Source organism: Trichosurus vulpecula, chromosome 6 (genome assembly GCF_011100635.1).
Source record: "Trichosurus vulpecula isolate mTriVul1 chromosome 6, mTriVul1.pri, whole genome shotgun sequence".
NCBI lineage: Eukaryota > Metazoa > Chordata > Mammalia > Diprotodontia > Phalangeridae > Trichosurus > Trichosurus vulpecula.
The window spans coordinates 14,934,456-14,954,103 of record NC_050578.1 but is presented as its reverse complement, the minus strand read 5'-3'; the positions used below and the strand labels follow the sequence as shown (position 1 = coordinate 14,954,103).

The window sequence follows — 19,648 nt, the reverse complement described above, 5'->3', positions numbered from 1 at the left end:
CCATTATCTTCTTATTCTCCTACTCATGGGGGAAATCACACAAACTGAGTCTACTACAGATTTCTATTATCTAATCTCAAGACAGTCCTCATCACATCTAGCAACGCTTTTTTTTTATTCCTTCTCTTCTCTTTGTTAAGCAGTTAAATATTACACTGTTACACAGTTCTCTTGAATTTCTTGCTTCCTACCATTTGCCACTTATGCCTTGTTTCCAGTTCTTAATCCTCAATTCTTTAAAACCGACCAATAAATTTTTCCTAATTTATTATTTATTTTTAGTTCACTTTTTTAAAATTCTGAGTTCCTGAGTTCTTGCCATCCTTTCCACCCCTCGCCCACCCATTGAGAAGACAAGAAATGTGATAGCATTTATACATGTGAAACATGCAAAAATATATTTCCATTTGCATTTTTTTAAAGGAAGAAAAATAAAGAAAGTGAAAAAATTATGCTTTGATTTGCAGAGTTCAACAATTCTCTGGAGATGTAAAACACTTTTCATCGTAAGTCCTTTGGAATTTTTTTGGATCATTATATTGATCAGAATAGCTAAATCACTCACAGTTGATCATCATGCAATGTTGCTGTTACTGTGTAGTGTTCTTTTGTTTCTGCTAATTTCAATGTACATCACTTCATGGCCTCACCAGCTCTAGCTCCTGGACTGCTGTGATAAGCTTTTAATTTGTCTTCTTGCCTTATTCCCCCTCTCCAATGCATCACACAACTGACAAAGTGATTTTCCTAAAACACAGGCCTCACCATGTTTCATTTCCCCACTCAATAAACTCTAAAGGCTTCCTATTGCCTCTAAGATCAAATATAAACACCTCTATTTAGCTCTGCAGTCCCTTACATACAATATTGTCTAGCCAGACTGTTGTTTTTACTGTTTATCACATACCCATTTCCTGTCTTGGCATCTGTGCACAGAGTGTCCCCTGTCTTACCTCTGAGTCTTGCAATTTCTAATTTCCTTCAGGACTATGCTCAAGCACCCCTTTCTACATGAGGGCTTTTCTAATCCTGAGCTTAATTCCCCTTTGCCCCCATAGTACCATCTATTTATTTTTTTTACCAACCTTTATATGTATATATTGTCTACTTTGACAAAATATAAGCTCCTTGAGGACTGTTTCACTTTGGTCTTTATATGCCCAATGCCTGGTATTAAGTGGGTGAAATATAAACTTCTCTCTTTGGCTTTTAAAACCTGGCATATTGCACATCAGCCTCCTTCATTCTCTAACCAAATGGGTCTATTTGTTGTTTTCATTATAAAACAGCTCATTTCCCATCCTCAGTCCCTCTGCGTAGGCTCCCTCTCATCCACCTCAAATCCTAGAAGGCACCCCCTCCTCACTTAGACCTCTGGGAATCTCTAGCTTCCTTCAAGGTGTGGTGAGATGCCACCTCCTACAGAAAGCCTATCTCCCCACAACTGTCAGTTCTTTGCCTCTAGAAAGTATTTTGTGTATATTTTGTATTTATATATTCATCATACAAGTTGTTTTTCTCTCAATGAAAGCTCTTTGAAGGCAGAGACCCTTCAAGTTGTTTTTGTTTTTTGTCTGGTGCTTAGAATACTGCAGGTACTTAATATATGTTGGTTGAATGAATGTAAACTCTAGCCAAATACCAAAATCATAATTAGAAGGCTTCAAAGGAATGAAATTCTATTAAAATTATAGATCTTTTTGGCTCACACAAGTGTAACTGTTACAATCTAACTACAAATATACTTCATATCATCAGTCCCAATTAAATATTATTCTTATCTAATATATTTCATTAATCCAATTAACAGTTACTGAGTCTAAGGTGTAATGGAATAGTGACATACACCAGAGATTAAGAGTTATACCTGACTTCACAAGGCAAGGTAAAGATAAACATAAATAGCTAGAAATTAATCGGACTAGATAAGGGAATAAAAATATACTTTGTAAGCTGAATAAAGTTTTAAGTTGTCCATTTTAATTATACAATCAGATACTGTTATTTATTGTAAAGGCATAAAAATACTCACTTGTGATTCACACGTGATTTCAATAACATCTCTTCCAGGTTCATCAAAATTTTCATTACCTTCAGTTTCAGAAAAGAGTACGTGAGAAAAATTTTCACTATTTGGGTGACGTTCCACAATTGGCTTTTTCTATGTTAAAAAACAAAATAAAACACACATGAAATACTAACTAATCAACAAGCACTTATTAAACTGATATTCTGTACTAAATACTGCACTAAGTACTAGGGGTATGAAGACAAGAGATAAATATTCCATTCCCAGAAGAATCTTATATTCTATTAGGGGAAATGACATATGTGCAAAGTAAATACATGATAAATTTCACAGGGGTTGGGTAAAATGAAGAATCTTCTCAGGTAGGAGGATAGGGAATCTTTTTTTTCTTTGGCTAAAGTACAGGTATTATTCACAGTCCTGATCTGCCTCTATAGGCACGAACACAGACTTGCTCTGTTTCTTAACTGGGCCAGTTTGTGCCTCCTTAGGCAACTTAGTGGCTGCAGGGGGGTTCTACATGTGAATACTGAATTTCATACAGATTTAAGCACTCCTAAGGCTCAAGAGATCCACCAAACTCATTCTACCAGTATGCAACACCACACCCAGCTTTGAGTGGATCTTTGAAATAAACTAGGGATTCTAATCAATGAATGAAAAAAAAATTATAAAACTCACTATGTGCAAAGCATTGTGCATATAAATAGAAAAGCAATATAGTCCCTCTTCTCAGGGAGTTCTTTTTCTAAAAGAGGAAGACATGGACTTCTGAGAATGCAGCAGCAAATCACACAATAACACGTCTTTGTCATTTCCATTAATAAAACTATATCTATTTCTGATGCTGGACCATCTGCCAGGATGAAGGTTTTGGAAACGTTTCTTTCTAAGTCTTTAGTCATTGAGGTTGTGGGTGAGGGAAAGCAGGCACAGCACCTGCAGAAAAAGCTGACCAACTGCATCCCCATAACAGTTGCTTGCCTGCCTGGACAATGCTGCAGGTTTAACAGTCAGTCTAGGGGGCACAGGTATTTCCATGACATTGGGGGGGGGGTGGTAGGAATGCCTCTTTTACACAAGGGCTGCTCTCCTAGATGATGGCTCCGGTAGTCAGACTACTATAAGTAAGATAAGTTCCTAGAGGAGTAGGGCACTGCAATTCCTGAGGGCCCAAGACTCTGGGTCTGCTTCCACTGGGGCTATGATAGAAGGGGGTCGCTCAAGTGGTAGTGGTGGTTGGACCCATGTGGCACATGCCATGTCCCATCTGCCCCATTGGGAGCAATTGGTAAATAACTGGTGGCAGGGAATGAGAGAGAATGGTGTGTCCCTTTTTCACAAAGTTTGCCCCCCCCGGATGATAGCTGTGGAATGCAGGGTAGAGGCAGGGCTTGTGACCTAAGCATATCGCTATTCCCAAGACTCTAGGAGCTTACTTGTCCATCTGGGTGGGCAGTGGTTGGCAACCAGGGATTTCAGAGACCAATATTCTATTTCCTACAAGTCACTCTCCTCAATTATGGCTATCGCGGCAAGGCTAAAGGCAGGATCTATGTGTAGGTCTTGGGAAGGGGGAGAGAGGTCACTGAAATGCCCAGGGCTTCACTACAAAAAGGCACAGTAGCTAAAGATAATTTCCTTTGAGTATTTCAAAGGCATGGTAATGGAAGACAGAGGTTCTTGTGTAAGGAACAGTAAGGTCATAATGGGTTAACTGTAGAGTGAGTGAAGAGAAGTAATATATAACAGACCAAGAGAAGCAGGCTGGAACCAAATTATAAAGAGCTTTAAAGGCCAGAGGAAGGGGGAAAGATGTGGCCAAAGAACAACAAACGGACAGCCTTGAGTAGTGTGCTGGTAGTCATGAAACCTTAAAAACAAATCTAGAGCAAAGACTCCAATATACTGCATGGACCTTCTATGGAAAATGTATAGGGGAACACGCGTGAGGATGATATAGGGATGAGAAGGCATGGATGGGCTGCTATCTGTATTGAGGGAAGGAAATGCATCTGCCATGATGAGATTATAGACACACTGATGTACATACTCAGTGGATGATGGACAAATTTCATGGACATGAAATAGAAGAGAGGGTTCAAGTTGATCTACTTTATTAGTGATGAAGAAATCACAAATACTCTAACCTCTCTCTGACCTCTAGACTTGTATCTCCAATAGCTCACTGGACATCTAAACACCCCATAGATGCTGTAGGCTCAGGGTGTCCCCAACTGAACTCACTGTTTTCCACCCCTCTCTAACACTCCCCTCTGTTGACAGCATCACCATATCTTCCAAGTCACCCAGGCTCACCATCTAGCTACCATCCCTGACTTCTAATATCTAACTAGTTGTGAAGTCCTATCCATTTTACCTTTATAACATCTCTCATGTACGTCCCCTTCTCTCCTCTGACACAATCACCAACCTGGTGCAAGCCCGCGTTATCTGACTCCTTAACCACTGTGATAACCTGCTGGTTGGCCTCCATGCCTCAAGTCTTTCCTCATTTCAGTCAATTCTCTACTTAGCTATTGAAGTGATCACCCTAAAGCTTAGGTCTGACCAGGTCACCTCCCATTCAGTAAACTGCAGTGGCTCTCTATTACCTCCAGGATCAAATATCAAATCCTCTGGCTTTTAAAGCCCTTCATAACTTGGTTCCTTCTGCTTTACTCCCCTTAGTGTACTCTAGAACAGAGGTATCAAACATCTCTACATGGGTTAGATTGCAACTTAAACCAGATTAAAATGTAATTGGGAAATATTCAACAAAATAAATAAAAAACATACAATTGACCATTTAAAAAAAGGCCACGGGAGCGTATAGGTAATCCTAGAAGCATCAATAAACCGATAAAGCTTACTGATGGAATCTAGTCACTGCCCCAACCCCAATCTGGCCACTACCCCACCCCCAATATCCCAACTTCCTCATATGCCTCACCATCTCACTAGAATAGCAAGTGCGCCCATGTTCTCAATTACATCATCCATTTAGGCTCAGACAAGACCACAATAGCCAGCCTATCAGAAAACAACACTAATAGGACATGGACATGGATGTTTGACCACTAAATCACAGTCTAAGTGGACACCTGTGCAATAATAGCAAAAAACTGTCCTAAAGTGACCTTATGATGTAGAGAGGCTTATTATAATATCATTATCATAAATAACTACCTCCCCCTCACCCCCCCAGGGGCTTTTCTGTATGCATTCTGGGTAACCACATGTGCAATTCCAACAAGGCTAGGACCCCTCTCATATCAATAAAATCTTCCTACATTTTAATATTCATATATTTTATAATGATGCAAGGACATCTTTTGCTCTATAAAAATCTGTCTTACTCCGCTAAGCTGCTGTTTCCTTCTTGGAACTTAGCCCATTTTCTGTGAGGTTTAATTCTCAATAAATGTCTTTGCTTGGGTTGGGGATTGTGTGAATCTGTGAATTCTTTTAAGACTACCCCGCAACACACCTTGAACCTCAACACTTATTAGTTAATCAAGCAACTAATCAGCATTTTTAAAGTGCTTACTATGTGCTAAGCATTAAGCTCAGCACTAGGAATACAGAGAAAAGAAAAAAATAGTCTCTGTCCTCAGGGAGCTAATACCTTAAAGAGGTAAGACAACAAGTACATATAAAGGTATATATATATTACACACACACACACACACACACACACACACACATATATATGAGGTAGATACAAAGTAACTTTTATATATAAGTATATATATATACACACACACATATACACACACATATATACATACGCGCGCGCACACACACACATGAGGTAGATACAAAGTAACTTTTATATGTAAGTATATATATATATACACACACATATACACACACATACATACATACACACACACACACACACACACACACATGAGGTAGATACAAAGTAACTTTTATATGTAAGTATATATATATATATACACACACATATATACACACACACACACACACATGAGGTAGATACAAAGTAACTTTTATATGTAAGTATATATATATACACACACATATACACACACATACATACATACATACATACACACACACACACACACATGAGGTAGATACAAAGTAACTTTTATATGTAAGTATATATATATATATATACACACACATATACACACACATATATACATACACACACACACACACACACACACACACACACACACACATGAGGTAGATACAAAGTAACTTTAGAGAAGACACTGACAGCTGGGGCGGGAGGGGGTGGCCAGGAAAGGCCCCTCGCACAAAGCAGCACTAGATCTGAGTCTTTAAGGAAGCCAAAGAGGATAGGAAGGCTATGCCTTCCAAACATCTGAGCCAATCAGTGAAAACGCACAGAGACCAGAATTGGGGGCTTCATGTGTGAGAAAAGTAAGCACGTACGGATGGACCACAGATGGTGTGGAAGGTACTAATATGCAAGAGAACTGAGGAGATGTAAGGGGATGAGGTTGCAGAGATCCTTAAATTACAAAGTAGTTTGTATTTAGTCTTAGAAATAAGAGAGAACCACAGTTTATTGAGTGGGGGGAGGTGGGTAGGTGATGGAGACCCATTTTTTTAAAATCACTTTTACAACTATGTGAGGGAAGAATTAAACTGGAGTGGAGATGGACTTCAGGATAGCCAAAGTCAAGACCCCCATTCATGAATCCTTAGTTGCTACCTATTGCCAAATATGCTATACCACAAACTCCTTAGCTTGGCATTTGTACATTTCACTCTGACTTCAGTCTATATTCCTAGATTTATTTCACATAACTCTCCTTCAAACTAACAAAAGGTCTACTTGCTATTACCCAAATCTGACATTTTACCTCCCATCTCTATTCTCTCCCTAAAGACTGAGCCCATCTGTGGAACTCCTAGTGGCTGCCTTTCCTGACATTCCCCAATCCCCATTATCAGTGCTTTCTTTTTCCTCAAATGATTATGTTTATACTTATCTAAGTATACTTTATATCTCCTCTCCACACCAAGTAAAATGTATGCTTCTTGATTTAAGTTTTTCTTTTGTCTTGGTATTCTCAGCACCTAATAAAGTCCCTCATACATAGTGCGCACTTGAATGCTTCTTGGATTCTATTAGGTGCTGTAGCTCTCTCAGAAGAATACAAGTTCTCTGAGAACAAGGACTACTTCAATTTTGTCTTGATATACCCCTCCTCCCTCACACTCCAGCATATATCACAGTGCCTTGCAGATTTAATTCAATTCTTTGGTATACGTCAGTGATGCTTTCCAAGTGACTGTGTAAAGTACACTTCTATCAAAATTATCTACAGTCTTTACCTAGCCTGTATCAGAAAAGTACCTCTTAGGTGCATATTGATTACACAAATTACATTTATTCCAAATCATAAGGCATTTACTACAAAGCAAAACATACTTTAAACATCCATACCTGTTCTGAAGGCACAGCCCTAAATGTGAAGTCAGGAACAACAGGTTCTACAAGAGTTTTCTCAAAATTTATAAAAGCCTCTGACTTCACGGGACGAATTTTCTTTTTCTGTGCTACAGCCTAAAGAAGGAAAGTATTCAAAACAATACTTTTTAGCAAAAGCATCAAATAGCTTTAAATAATGTTACCACTTAATTATTCATATAAGGTGCAACTATAGAACAATGAGGCTGCTTTTGTGAGATGTTAGAAGTCAGAAGAAGAGTGATTACTATCTTAGCAATATCTTCTAAGTTGAGGAAGCAATACTTTCAAAGTTGATCACTCAGTCTGTGATTGCAGCTATGCTAAAAAAAAATTAGGTTTTATTTCAGGAGTAAAAAAAAATTAAACAAATCTATACTTGGCATATCCAAAGAAACTTATGGAAATGATGTGATGTCAATTTTCGTTGACATAAAAAGTTTAAGTAATATAGGGAAGATGTCCATATGATAAATGAAATACTGTATAATCATAGGCATGTGACTTATACATTTTAGCTTCCTTATCTACACAATGACAGATACATCCGTAAATAGCTCTCAGTGTTGCTGTATCAAATTAGACAATGTGTGTAAAATGCTTAAGTGTCTACTATTAATCATAATTATTACTATTTAGTTAGCTGTAAAGTCTAAACTAGAAACTTAATCTCCTGTCTTCTATGTAATCTCTTTCAGCTAGAGCAGATTGTCATCTATATTCATCAGATAATTAATGATAAAAATGACTGACAAGTTAATTTAGATAGACTTGTTCTGAAAGAAAACTCGAATTTGACAAAAGTTTTTACAAAAAGTGGAATAAATGTTTGGAGTGATGAGCATAAACAGCAAAAACTTAACATCTGTTCTGATTGCTCAGTTTAAAGCTGAACAAAACAAAAAAGCTGAGAAGAATACATAGGAAGGGATTGCACAGGAAAAAATGTTATAGAATCCACAGCAAAGCATAAAAATCTACAAATGGAAAGCCCCCAAATCACTGAACTGTGAGAAAATATGCATATTAAAACCACAAAGACAATGCTGAATAACTTCTTTGACTTAAATGGACTTGTTCAGGAAGAATTCATCCCACTAGGTAAAAAATTCAGTCAGGACAAATTACAGAACTCACTTCTCTGTATATCACTTAATAAAATCAATAATCACCAATTAAATTTTAAAAGGTTCTTTAAACTGTATAAATTCCAAGTGCTAAGTAAATCAGTTATTATTACTGCTATTGTTCTTGCTACTGAGAAAGGAGACAATACTTAGACTTACAAGTTTTGATATATTTATATAACTACTTTCAAGTAAAAAAGATGTATATTTACCAAGTGGAAAAAAGAAAAACAAAATTTTAACTAAATTAACTGTCAAATAAATGATCTTAAACTAAAACACATCATTCCTGTGGTTAAAAGTTTTATAAAGCTTTTAATTTTTTTAAAGAAACAACAAGCATGAAGAATTGAAAGATTTATGCAATCTGATGTAAAGTGAAGAGCCAAGGAAAAAAAGACATAATGACTACAAAAATGTAAATGGAAAGAACTACAAAACTATAAAAAGTGAATGTTTAGCAATTTCTAACAAGTATGACCTAAAGATGAAATATAAAAGACATTCTATGTCCTCTGCCAGAGGTAAGAAGTCTAATGGGTGTGATACACTGCATATATTTTCAGAATTTTTCCATATGCTGATTGGTTTTGCTGATTTTTCTCTTTTCTTTTTTTTTTTTTTTAAATTTAAATTTGCTATATGTAATTACTGGGGGATAGAGGATGGGAAAAGTAGTGGAAGAAATTTAGGTGATTTTTTTAAAATTTTGAAACAAAGAGATCTGTTGGAGGTCAGAAGGCAGCAAGTTATTTTAAAGGTCCCTTGTAACAGTGTGATAGTAACACTCACAGTGAATTTTCTAAATAGGATAGATTTTATGCATTCAAATATTAGATCATTTCCATAATTTGACAAGGAATTACCTTATCCAGGTTACACAGCTCCTTGTGTTTTTTCATCACTAAATTCAAAATATCACAGACAATCTGTATCTTCCATTCGACAAACCCATACTGGAAAAACTGTTTTTTTGTCAAAATGGGTTTATAATGAAATTTATCTCGAAGAAGCTGCAAAGACAAAAAATAAAAATCAACAGAACATAGAATTTATTTTCAAAATAAGAAGTCTTCCTGTTTAGAATATTATCTTAGTGTGTACGGGACAATGTATCTGTCTCAATTACTTTCCTAGAGTATAAAATGATTTCTTCCCTAATTGGAACAGTACATACTGATAGTTTACTGGCTTTTGGCTATTTTGAGTTCTCAGTGGCACTGAATATACAAAATGAACTACAGCTAAATGACTTAAAAGGAAAAATACAAAAATTAGGAGACGATAAATGGAATCAAAATACTAGAAGCTTAGCTAGACAAATAGCACATCAACCAGAAGTAGTATAATTAATATAAATTAATATAGAGTAAGTCAGGATATATCTTCCAGGGGAAGAAGATGGCAATCCAACATTCTGAAGACCTTTCATTAGGTCCTGTCTTTGTGTTAAGGATTGCTCATTACACAGAAGGATGCTCTGAAATGAGCACGTGATATAAAAGCAATAAACAGCAATAAAAGTGGAAAAAAAAATTACATTAACAGTAACACATGGGTTAGCCATCTGTTATAAGTCCCCTGTTGTGATTTAATCAATTTCTTTGCTTTGTAATGTTGTATTTGTCATATTGAGTGCCTTCCAACTCTCTTAGTGTGCAAAGTATTCATGATACATAGGCATGAGCCTTTCATAAAGTCTATAATCCCTTGGCCTCTTTTGTTTTGTTTTTTTTTAGTAACATTTATTTTATTTTTTTAAAAAATTATTTATTTTATTTTTCCTCAGTTACATGTAAAAACAGTTTTCATATTCATCAAAATTCCATCTCCTGTTTATTCTATTCTCTCTCTCCTTTCACAATGTCCCCCCTGAAGTGTTTTGCTTCTGACTACCCCCTTCCCCAAACTGCCCTCTCTTTTATCATCTCTCCTTCCCCCCACTCTAATCCCCTTTCCCTTCTATTTTCCTGTAGGGTAAGATACCCAATTGAGTGTGTATAAGCCAAATCCAATGAAAGTAAGGTTGACTCATTCCCTTTCACTTCCCCTTCTTCCCCTCCATTCTAACAGATTTTTCTTGCCTCTTTTATGGGAGATAATTTACCCTATTCTATCTCTCCCTTTCTCCTTCTCCCAATATATTCCTCTATCACCCCTTAATTTTATTTTTTAGATATCATCTCTTCATATTCAACTCATACCTGTGCCTTCTGTCCATATATACCCCTTCTAACTACCCGAAAAATGAGAAAGGTCTTATGAATTACAAAGTATCATCTTTCCATGTAGGAATGTATAAACAGTTTAATTTTAATAAGTCCCTTATGATATCTCTTTCCTGTTTACCTTTTCATGCTTCTCTTGAGTTTTGTATTTGAAAGTCATCAAATTTTCTATTTAGTTCTGGTCTTTACTTAAAAACGCTTGAAATTCCTCTCTCATGGGATGTCTGTTTTGCTTCTCAACTTCAACAATATTTCCTAACATTTCTCACTGTTTTCCCCTCTGCTCACCACTGAAGTCACTGAATATTAAGGGAAGCTGAAAAACTAAGGCACTGTGAGGAACACAGAAAAGGCAGCATGTGCCAGGAAAGTAAACTACCACCACCACCATATCTACTAGAGGCCCTGGATAGACACAGTCTAAGACTGAAGCCAGGAACCTTAGGGATAGGATACCCTCCCAACCATCAGTCCTGCTTCCAGTGAACTAACTTCCTTGGCCACCATCATCATCCAACAGCAAACAACAGGCTGAGTCCTTCCAACAAGAGTCATTCCAGTGGCGGCACACGGTCATTTTCCTCCCTTTCCCTCTTTTTCCCCCTCCCCACCCAGGTCCTGCTTCCAACCTAGCCCTTACGGCCATCATGCTGAAAAGCAATTTCCATTGAGATATGGCCTGACAACTTATTCTGCAGGAACTTCAGTCAAAGCTACCAAAGATCCAGAAAGAACACAGATGCCACCAATATTCCTGGCTCTGTCAAATGGCTCAACATCAGGGATTTCTATCAATGGAAATGGCATTGAAGAAGAGGCATTACCTCATAACCCTGGAACCTTTCTATTTGAATTGCAGCTGTGAATTTTTCATGTGCTGTCTCTCTCCTTGGGAATGTGAGCTCATTGAGAGCTAGAACTGTCTCACTCTTTTGTTTGTATCCTCAGTACTTAATATAGTGCTTTTCACAAAGTAAATATCTACTAAATAAACGCCTTTTCATTCAAATGATCACTACATATACTACTGTGGGCAAGAATCCCCAAAAAGAGGGCAGCACCAGGGGATGGAGCCAAGATGACTGCTTGAAAACAGGAACTCACTTAAGCTCTCCCCCAAAGCCCTCCAAATACCTGTAAAAAATGACTCTAAACAAGTTCTAGAGCTACAGAACCCACTAAATAACAGAGGTAAACAAGTCTCCAACCTAAGAGGGCCTAGATGGTCACTGGGAATGGTGTATCGTGTCATGCTGGGTGCAGAGCACAGCTCAGTGTGGGCCATGCGAGGACAGACCAGGCTGGGAATGGACCGGGCAGAGCAGGTCTCAGGGCCCTGAATCACTGAGCCGTGGCAGTTACCAGACTTCTCAACCCACAAAAGCCAAAGACAACAGAGCAGGTCAGTGGGAAAACTGCTAGATCTGGGTGAGAGAAGTGTGCAGTACAGCCGCAGGCCCAGGGGCGGCAGAGGTAGTGCAGCAGCAGCAGCAGCTACAGACATCTTTGGTGGCTGCTTCCAGAGCTCCAGCAGCAGCTGCTTCCGGAGTCCTGGCCCACACGGTGGGAGGAATTAAGTGGCGGATCAAAGTGGGAGTGCAGAGATTGCTTTGGTGGCACTGAGGCAAGGTTCTCTTGCTTTGCCCTGCGTGGATCTGGGTTGCGGTCCTGTTTGGTAGTTCACGGGGGAGGAGGAGTGCTGGTGTGGCACAGCTTGTAGTGACTGTGGAGAAAGAGTCCTCCTGGTAGTTACATGGCAGAAAAGAGTGCCTGCACTCACAAACCAGAACACAGGCCAGGAGAGGAGAATCATACCACCTCAGAAGAGAAGTAGCTCTGAAAACAGCATTGCAAAACCCCTGAAACTTGGGACAAAACACTCTCCACTCTAAAAGCAGTCATATCCTGATAAAAGGCTCAAAAGCCAAGTAACTGGCTCGGAAAATGAGCAATCAGTGTAAAAGGACTCAGACTCAGAATGTTTTTTTGATGACAAAGAAGATCAAAACATACAGCTAGAAGAAATGAACAAAGGTACAGATCCTACATCAAAAGCCTGCAAGAAAAATATGAATTGGTCTCAGGCCATGGAAAAGCTCAAAAAGGATTTGGAAAATTAAGTAAGAGAAACAGAGGAAAAATTGGGAAGAAAAATGAGACACAAGAAAATCATGAAAAACAAGTCAACGACTTGCTAAAGCAGACACAAAAAAATACTGAAGAAAATAACACTTTAAAAAATAGACTAACCCAAATGTCAAAAGAGCTCCAAAAAAACCAATGAGGAGAAGAATGCCTTAAAAGGCAGAACTAGCCAAATGGAAAAGGAGGTCCAAAAGACCACTGAAGAAAATATCCCCTTAAAAATTATAATGGAGCAAGTGGAACCTAGTGACTTTATGAAAAATCAAGAAATTATAAAACAGAACAAAAAGAATGAAAAAACTGAAGACTGTGAAATATCTCATTGGAAAAACCACTGATCTGGAAAATAGATCAAGCAGAGATAATTTAAAAATTATTAGATCACCTGAAAGCCATGATCAAAAAAAGAGCCTAGACATCATCTTTCAAGAAATCGTCAAGGAAAACTGCCCTGATATTCTAGAACCAGAGGGTAAATTAGAAATTGAAAGAATCCACCGAAAAAGATCCCAAAAAGAAAACTCCTAGGAATACTGTAGCCAAATTCCAGAGTTCCCAGAGTTCCCAGGCCAAGAAAATACTGCAAGCAGCCAGAAAGAAACAATTTGAATATTGTCCAAACATAATCAGGATAACACAAGATCTAGCAGCTTCTACATTAAAGGATCAAAGAGCTTGGAATATGATATTCTGGAGGTCAAAGGAGTTAGGATTAAAACTAAGAATCACCTACCCAGCAAAACAGTATAATACTCCAGGGCAAAATATGGACTTTCAATAAGATAGAGGACTTTCAAACCTTCTCGATGGAAAGACCAGAGCTGAACAGAAAATCTGACTTCAAATACAAGAATCAAGAGAAACATGAAAATGTAAACAAGAAAGAGAAATCCTAAGGGACTTACTAAAGTTGAACTGTTTTGTTTATATTTCTACATGGAAAGATGATACTTGTAACTCATGAGGCATTTCTCAGTTTCACAGTAGTTGAAGGGAATATGCATATACATACACACACACACACACACACAGAGAGAGAGAGAGAGAGAGAGAGAGAGAGAGAGAGAGAGACAGAGACAGAGACAACAAGGCACAGGGTGAGTTGACTATGAAGGGATGACATCTAAAATAATAAAATTAAGGAGTGAGAGAGGAATATATTGGGAGGAGAAAGAGAGACAATGGGGTAAATTATCTCACATAAAAGTGGCAAGAAAAAGCAGTTATAATAGAAGGGAAGAGGGGGCAGGTGAAAGGTAATGAGTGAATCTTGCTCTCATCAGATTTGACTTAAGGAGGGAAAAACATACACACTCAATTGGGTATCTTACCCTACAGGAAAGTAAGGGGGAAGGGGTATGGTCAGGGGGAGATGACAGAAAGGAGGGCAGATTTGGGGAGGAGGTAGTCAAAACAAACACTTTTGAAAGGGGACAGGGTCAAGGGAGAAAATTCAGTAAAGGGTGAATGGGTTGGGAAGAAGCAAAATACAGTGAGTCTTTCACAACGTATGTATTGTGGAAGGGTTATACACAATGATACACATGTGGCCTGTGCTGAATTGCTTGACTTCTTAGGGAGGGTGGGTGGGAAGGGAGGAGGGGGGAGAATTTGGAACTCAAAGTTTTAAAAACAGATGTTCAAACACAAAAAAAAAAATGCTGAGCTCAACATGCCAGCAATTTGGAAAACACAAAAGTGGCCAATGGATTGGAAAAGATCAGTTTACATCCTAATCCTAAAGAAGGGCAATGCCAAAGAATGTTCAAATCACCAAACAATTGTACTCATTTCACACACCAGCAAGGTTATGCTCAAGATTCTGCAAGCTAGGCTTTAGCAATATGTGAACCACAAATTACCAGAAGAGCAGGCTGGTTTTTGAAGAGCCAGAAGAACTAGAGACCAAATTGCCAACATTCATTGTATTATAGGGAAAGCAAAAGACTTCCAGAAAAACATCTACTTCTGCTTCATTGACTACCCTAAAGCCTCTGTGTGGAACGCAGCAAAATGTGGCAAGTCTTCCAAGAGATGGGAGTACCAGATCATCCTACTTGTGTCCTGAGGAACTTGTATGCAGGCCAAGAAGCATCAAGAAGAAAGAAACACGGATCAACTGATTGGTTTAAGACTGGAACAGGAGTGTGACAAGGCTGTATATTGCCACATTTAACTTATATGCAGAGTATATCATGCAAAATGCCTGGCTAAATCAAAAGCTGGAATCATAGTTGCCAAGAGAAATAGCAATAACCTCAGATATGTAGACAATACCACTCTGATGGCAGAAAGTGAAGAGGAATTAAGAAGTCTCTCGATGAGCGTGAAAGAGGAGAGTATCAAAGCAGGTTTGAAGTTCAACATCAAAAAATCCTAAAATCTTGGCAACTGATTCCATCACTTCCTGGAAAACAGGGAGAAGTAGAAGTGTGTCAGAGTTTAAATTCTTGGGCTCAAAGATCACAGTATGAGACTGCAGCCAGGAAATTAAAAGATTCTTCCTCCTTGGAAGGAAAGTTATGGCAAATATGGACTGCATACTAAGAAACAGATTTAGCATCTTGCAACAAAGATCCATATAGTCAAAGCTATGGTTTTTCCAGCACTGAGTGCTGCACCAGCTGAGTGCTGCAGAAATCAACACTTTCAAATTGTGGTGCTGAAGAAGACTTTTGAGAACAAGGAGATAAGATCAGTTAATATTTTAAAATATTTAATTCAGGCTTTTCACTGGAGGTCAAATACTGAAACTGAAGCTGAAATACTTTGGCCACATAATGAGAAGACAGGACCCACTGGAAAAGACCCTGATGTTGGGAAAGAATGAAGGCAAAATGAAAAGGAGATGGCAGAGGATGAGATTGATAGACAGTATCATGGAAACAAAAAAACATGAACTTGGATAGACTTTCAGAAACAGTGGAGGACAGAAAGTGCCTGTGGTACTATGGTCCATGATGTCATGAAGACTCAGACATGACTGAAAGACTAAACAACAACAACAAATGCTTTTTCAATGATCTATTCATTCACACTGACTTAACATCTTCTCATCTTTAGCAACAAACTGGCACATAAACAGTAATTATCTCCAAAATTCCATGAAATAGTTCCTCTTGTGTTTGGGAAGACAATGAAACCAATTGCATGGTTTGCCTTTCCAAGGAAAACCTTCAAGACACCACTCACTCCATCCTCCTCGAATGTCTCTCCTGGTTTCAATAGAGTGGGAATGTCAATACTGATATAGTTCAGTTCAATGTTTCAACTGATTGGTCACAGGATAAGCATTTCATATATGGTTTAATTAATGTTTATAAATATTATAAAATGGAGGAAGAACAGATGTGCATGGAGAAAACTGATTTATCCAGTTTGGCTAGAGCATAGTTTTAGAGGAAAGAGTAATAGGAAAAGTAGCAGGGGTAATGCAGAAGCCTCCAATGTTAGGTTAAAGAGTGTGAACTTTATTGGACATCACAGAAAAAATAAAAAAATTCCCTATTGATATGTAACAATTTAAAGATGCCTGATTAGCTATGACTACCTAAGTTTTCTTTACTGCATATTAAAGCATCCTGAGGATTAAAAAGCAATTTAGCTCAATATAACAAAAATTATAATATTGCCAAAGACAATGCTATACCAATCAAACTATCAAAGGAATACTTTATAGAACTCAAGAAAATAACAAAATTCATTTGGCAGAAAAGAAGAGCTAGAATATAAACAGAAATAATGAAAAATGGTAGGAATGAGATACGAATAGCACTTCCCAAACCGACTAAGCTGCCTTTCTCTGCAAAATTTAGTTTAAAACATACTACTTATCCTTTTATTAACACTCTTCAAATCCACTCTTCTTAAATCCTATCTCATTTCCACTTTAACATCCAATGAGAGTGAGAATTAGGTCCCTGTTACTGATAAATCAGATACACAATACCACTTCCTTATGGTGGGTTTTTCACCTCTTGATGAATGAATTAGCAGCTCTATTTTGGCCAGAGAGACTTTTAACAGATATCTGGATAATTAAAACACACCATATTACGCTTTTGTGCCTAATTTGATACCAGTTTATTAAGCTTCTTAACTAATGCCTCTTTCTATCTAGGTGGTTTGGAGCTGCTATTTGTCTTTCATTCTCGAAGAAGACCATGACATCAGAGAGGTGATGAAATGACATGCAAGTGAATTGGATCTAAGTGAGGGAGGGCTGTGCAAAGTCACCAGCCCCACTTTCACCTCTAGAGCCATCTGGGTTCAGTGGCCAGATATAGATCAGCACGACTGGAGATGGCTCAGGATGTAGTGGGGAACCTAGGCCTTTTCAAGCTAAGGTCTTTAACAGGTCACAGTCTGACTGAAGCAATGCTCACTCAGTGATTAAGGCTTAATAAAAAATGAGGCAAAGTATGGCCTCTTTAAAAAAGAAAGAAAGAGCTGTGAGGAGGAGTCTCTCTGGGTTTCTGGCCAAAACAGAAACAATTGCTATTTACATTCATTCTGAGCCAATCAGGGCCGAAATGATGACCAATAGCTTGGGACCTATTATTGGCCAATCGATAGCTAGAGTGATTTGGAGAGCCACTGATTTGGGGTTAAGGCTAGTCTTTAAGAGAAAAAGAAAAAAGTTTCAGAGACTGAAAATTTACATTTCTTTTGGGGTGTGATACCCTATGTGGACAGAGGAGAGGGAGGGAGAGGAGGAGGGAGAAAGGGAAAGAGAGAGGGAAGAAGGGAGGAAGGAAGGGAGGGAGGGGGGGAGAAAGGAAGGAAGGAAGAAAAGACCCACCCATGTTGCCCAACTGGCCAGTTCTACTTTGGGGCCTAGTGGGCAGCTCCTTTTCTACTCATAGAGGTTGCTGTTTGTCCTTCATTCTCAAAGAGGACCATGACATCAGGGAGGTGATGCAATGACATACATGTGAATTGAATTTAAGTGAGGGAGGGCTGTGCAAAGTCACCATCCTCACTTTCACTTCTGGAGCCATCTGGGTACAGTGGCCAGATATAGGTCAGGACAACTGGAGATGGCCCAGGATACAATGGGGAACCCCGGCCTTTTCAAGCTAAGGTCTTTAACAGGTCTCAGTCTGACTGAGGCAATGCCTATTCAGTGATCAAGGCTTAATAAGAAATAAGACAAAAAATGGCCTCTTTAAGGAAAAAAAAGGTGGTCTACTATACATACTCCAATGACAATTCTGCTACTGTTTCTGCCTCCACTTATCAGTCAATTAATAAGCAAGTATTATTAAATACCTATTATGTCTCAAGCACTGTGTTAGGAACTAGCGATCACAAAGACAAAAGTAAAACTTGCTATATGCAAAGGGCATAAAAATCTTCTTGGAGGAAACAACATGTATATAGTTAAGTATATACAAAATTAAAACAAAATAATTTTGTGGGGAGGGACATTAGAAGCTAGGGAAAATCAGTTAGTTTAAAGGTACAACTGAAGCTGGGAGGTAAACAAGCACTCTTAAGAGGTTAAAGTGAAGAGGCAGTGTATTCCAGACCTGGGAGGCAGCCAGTGCAAAGGCATGGAGATGAGAGATTAATTACTGTGCATGAAAATCATAAGAAAGCCAATCTGTCTGGACTACTGATAGGGAGGGTAATGTATAAGGCTGGAAATATAATTAAGGTAAGACTGTGAATGACTTTCATAGCCAAACTTAAACAGCAGAGTTTATATTTGATTCTATCAGTGACAGGAAGTCACTGGAGTTTATGAACTAGAGGAATATCAAGATTAGACATGTGCATTAGGAAAATTACTTTGGGAGCTATATAGATGAGAGAAGGGCACAGAGAAAGACCTGAGGCAAGGAAGCTTAATTAGGAGGCTACTGTAACAGACCAGGCAAGACATTAAGAATGGAGGCATGACTGGGGGGGGGGGGGCAGCCACATGAGAAGAGAGAAAGGGACACATGAGAGAGATGCTGATTATCAACTGATTGGACATCAATGACTGACAATGACAGCCCAGTCATCTGGAAGGAGAGCAGATAATTTTGGAATCTGTGACACAGCTGAAATCTTTAAAATTGTTCTAAGGGAAATGGCCACCAAGTCACTAGATCATTCAATAACCTAGTATTTCCAAGTTATTCCATCTTAATGGTGCTACACCCTTATGTGTAACAACACTTACATGTTTAATAGTTCCATCAAAACATCTTTTAGAGTATTGTCTATATTTTTTGTGAACTCCTTCTCGAGGTACTGGCAAACAATTATTAAACAGTTAACTAGATAAAGCATTTTAGGCACTTACTGTGTTCCAGGCACTGTTTTAAGTGTGGGGGGAAAGAAACAGAAAAAATCAAGAAAATCCCTATGCTCAGGAAGTTTGTACTCTAATGGGGAGGACAAAACATAAAAGAGGATACAGAAAAGGGAAGGTGGAGAAGGGTGGAAGTTCAGAGAGTAAGTTGAGCTAGGACTGAAGTAAGCAAGTTTACGGTCCCTCAAGGAATGGCAGTGTGGGCTAGGAACTCACCAATCAAGAGAGAAGGATCCAGGGTTCTCTTGATAGACCTAACCTAGATCCTTGTAGCTGAGAAGATTTGAGGTTTTGATATCTCTACGTACATGTTCGTATACATAAATGAGGAGGGGAGGA

At 38.4% G+C, this 19,648-nt stretch overlaps 1 protein-coding gene across 5 annotated transcripts in view; it reads right to left on the bottom strand.

Moving 5' to 3' along the window:
• CEP44 (centrosomal protein 44) overlaps positions 1-19,648 on the bottom strand; it is a 67,950-nt gene that overhangs the window by 31,854 nt on the left and 16,448 nt on the right. For all 5 annotated transcript variants that reach the window (XM_036762566.1, XM_036762565.1, XM_036762563.1 and 2 more), the window contains exons 4-6: positions 9,499-9,645; positions 7,482-7,601; positions 2,033-2,161 (exon numbers count right to left, since the gene is read on the bottom strand). In XM_036762566.1, coding sequence (XP_036618461.1) covers positions 2,033-2,161; positions 7,482-7,601; positions 9,499-9,645 — 396 coding nt within the window. The remainder of the gene's footprint in view (positions 1-2,032; positions 2,162-7,481; positions 7,602-9,498; positions 9,646-19,648) is intronic.